Source organism: Suricata suricatta, chromosome 5 (assembly GCF_006229205.1).
Source record: "Suricata suricatta isolate VVHF042 chromosome 5, meerkat_22Aug2017_6uvM2_HiC, whole genome shotgun sequence".
NCBI classification, from domain to species: Eukaryota; Metazoa; Chordata; class Mammalia; order Carnivora; family Herpestidae; genus Suricata; species Suricata suricatta.
Window position 1 is genome coordinate 102,099,182 of NC_043704.1, and position 1,231 is coordinate 102,100,412.

At 35.6% G+C, this 1,231-nt stretch overlaps 1 protein-coding gene across 1 annotated transcript in view; it reads right to left on the bottom strand.

Moving 5' to 3' along the window:
- Positions 1–7: 7 nt before the first annotated feature.
- Positions 8–1,231, bottom strand: part of B3GALNT1 (beta-1,3-N-acetylgalactosaminyltransferase 1 (globoside blood group)) — a 7,755-nt gene continuing 6,531 nt past the window's right edge. The window contains exon 3 of the mRNA XM_029938750.1: positions 8–1,228. Coding sequence (XP_029794610.1) covers positions 621–1,228 — 608 coding nt within the window. The 3' untranslated portion in view covers positions 8–620. The remainder of the gene's footprint in view (positions 1,229–1,231) is intronic.

The window sequence follows — 1,231 nt, forward strand, 5'->3', positions numbered from 1 at the left end:
AAAAGAGTGATTCACTATTCTCTTTATACAGTATTGAAACAACCATAACATTCAAACACCAGGAAGTCCTAAGTAATATTAAATAGTAATTCGTAACTGTGAAATACTGTAACATCTTGAAGTACCTTCTGAATGACCAAAACAGATGAAATTTTGTTCAGTGTAACTTCAGTTTTTTACACAGAACTATGCATTTTTAAAAACTGGTAATCCATGTCAGATATACACAAAAACCTTGACAGACTAGACTGCTCAATGAGTAGAGCTCCACGTTGCTTCATTGTTAGGGACTAATGAGCTTATAATTCAATGAAATCCTTTTAACAAGTTGTGCTCTACAGAATGACATGTTCAAATAGTTCAGTCCTATTAGTTTTATTGACAAAAATCCCCCATTCCTTTATAAGGTGTTTAATTCCTCTTACAATCACCTTCAAAGGGCCTTAGTTTTTGTCTAGGTAAATGAAAGTGTGACCCTCCAGTCCCGTCTTTGGGTTCTTCATGAGTCACAGTTGAGTGTAACTCAACAGTGACCTTCCCATGAGTTTTCCAACAGACTTTTTATAGTACTTTTAATACTTTCCACAGAGTATCCTGTTTTTCTCTTGGCTTTTGTCAAATTAATAATGGCATGTGGTGTTCCTTAGCATAACCTGCCAAAATGTGATAATTTCCTTGGAAGAAAAGCCATGAGCTGCAATCACACGTCTGAGTTGACAGACGTCCAAATGGATCCTATATAAAAAGAAAAGGTTTGTGTCTTCTGGAATATGGATGTCCACGTTTAATAAACTCAAACAGATCCCAACATAAACATCTTCAAACTTGATGGGTTTTACGTGACTCATCATTTCATAGATTCTTGGCACCAAATCTTTGGACATTATATAACCCAACCCACTGCAGTAGGGAGGAAACACCTTGAAGGGATACTCTTTGTATGAAATATGGGCTTTTTGGTAAAATCCTCTATAGGAATAGTTATCAATTAAAGGATAACCTGTGAAAAACTTCTCTGAATGGTTTACATTTAAAAGATACTTCACTAAATTTCCAGTATTGATGAAAACATCAGTGTCTGTCTTCATGATATACTTGGCATTGGGGCAAAACTCAGTTACCCACCTGAATGCCATAATTGTTTTCAAGGTCAGATTATTATACGTGTCTAAAAAATCTTGTCGTATTATGTCACCATAAAGAACATGCTCATCCTCTAAGGACAGGGCTA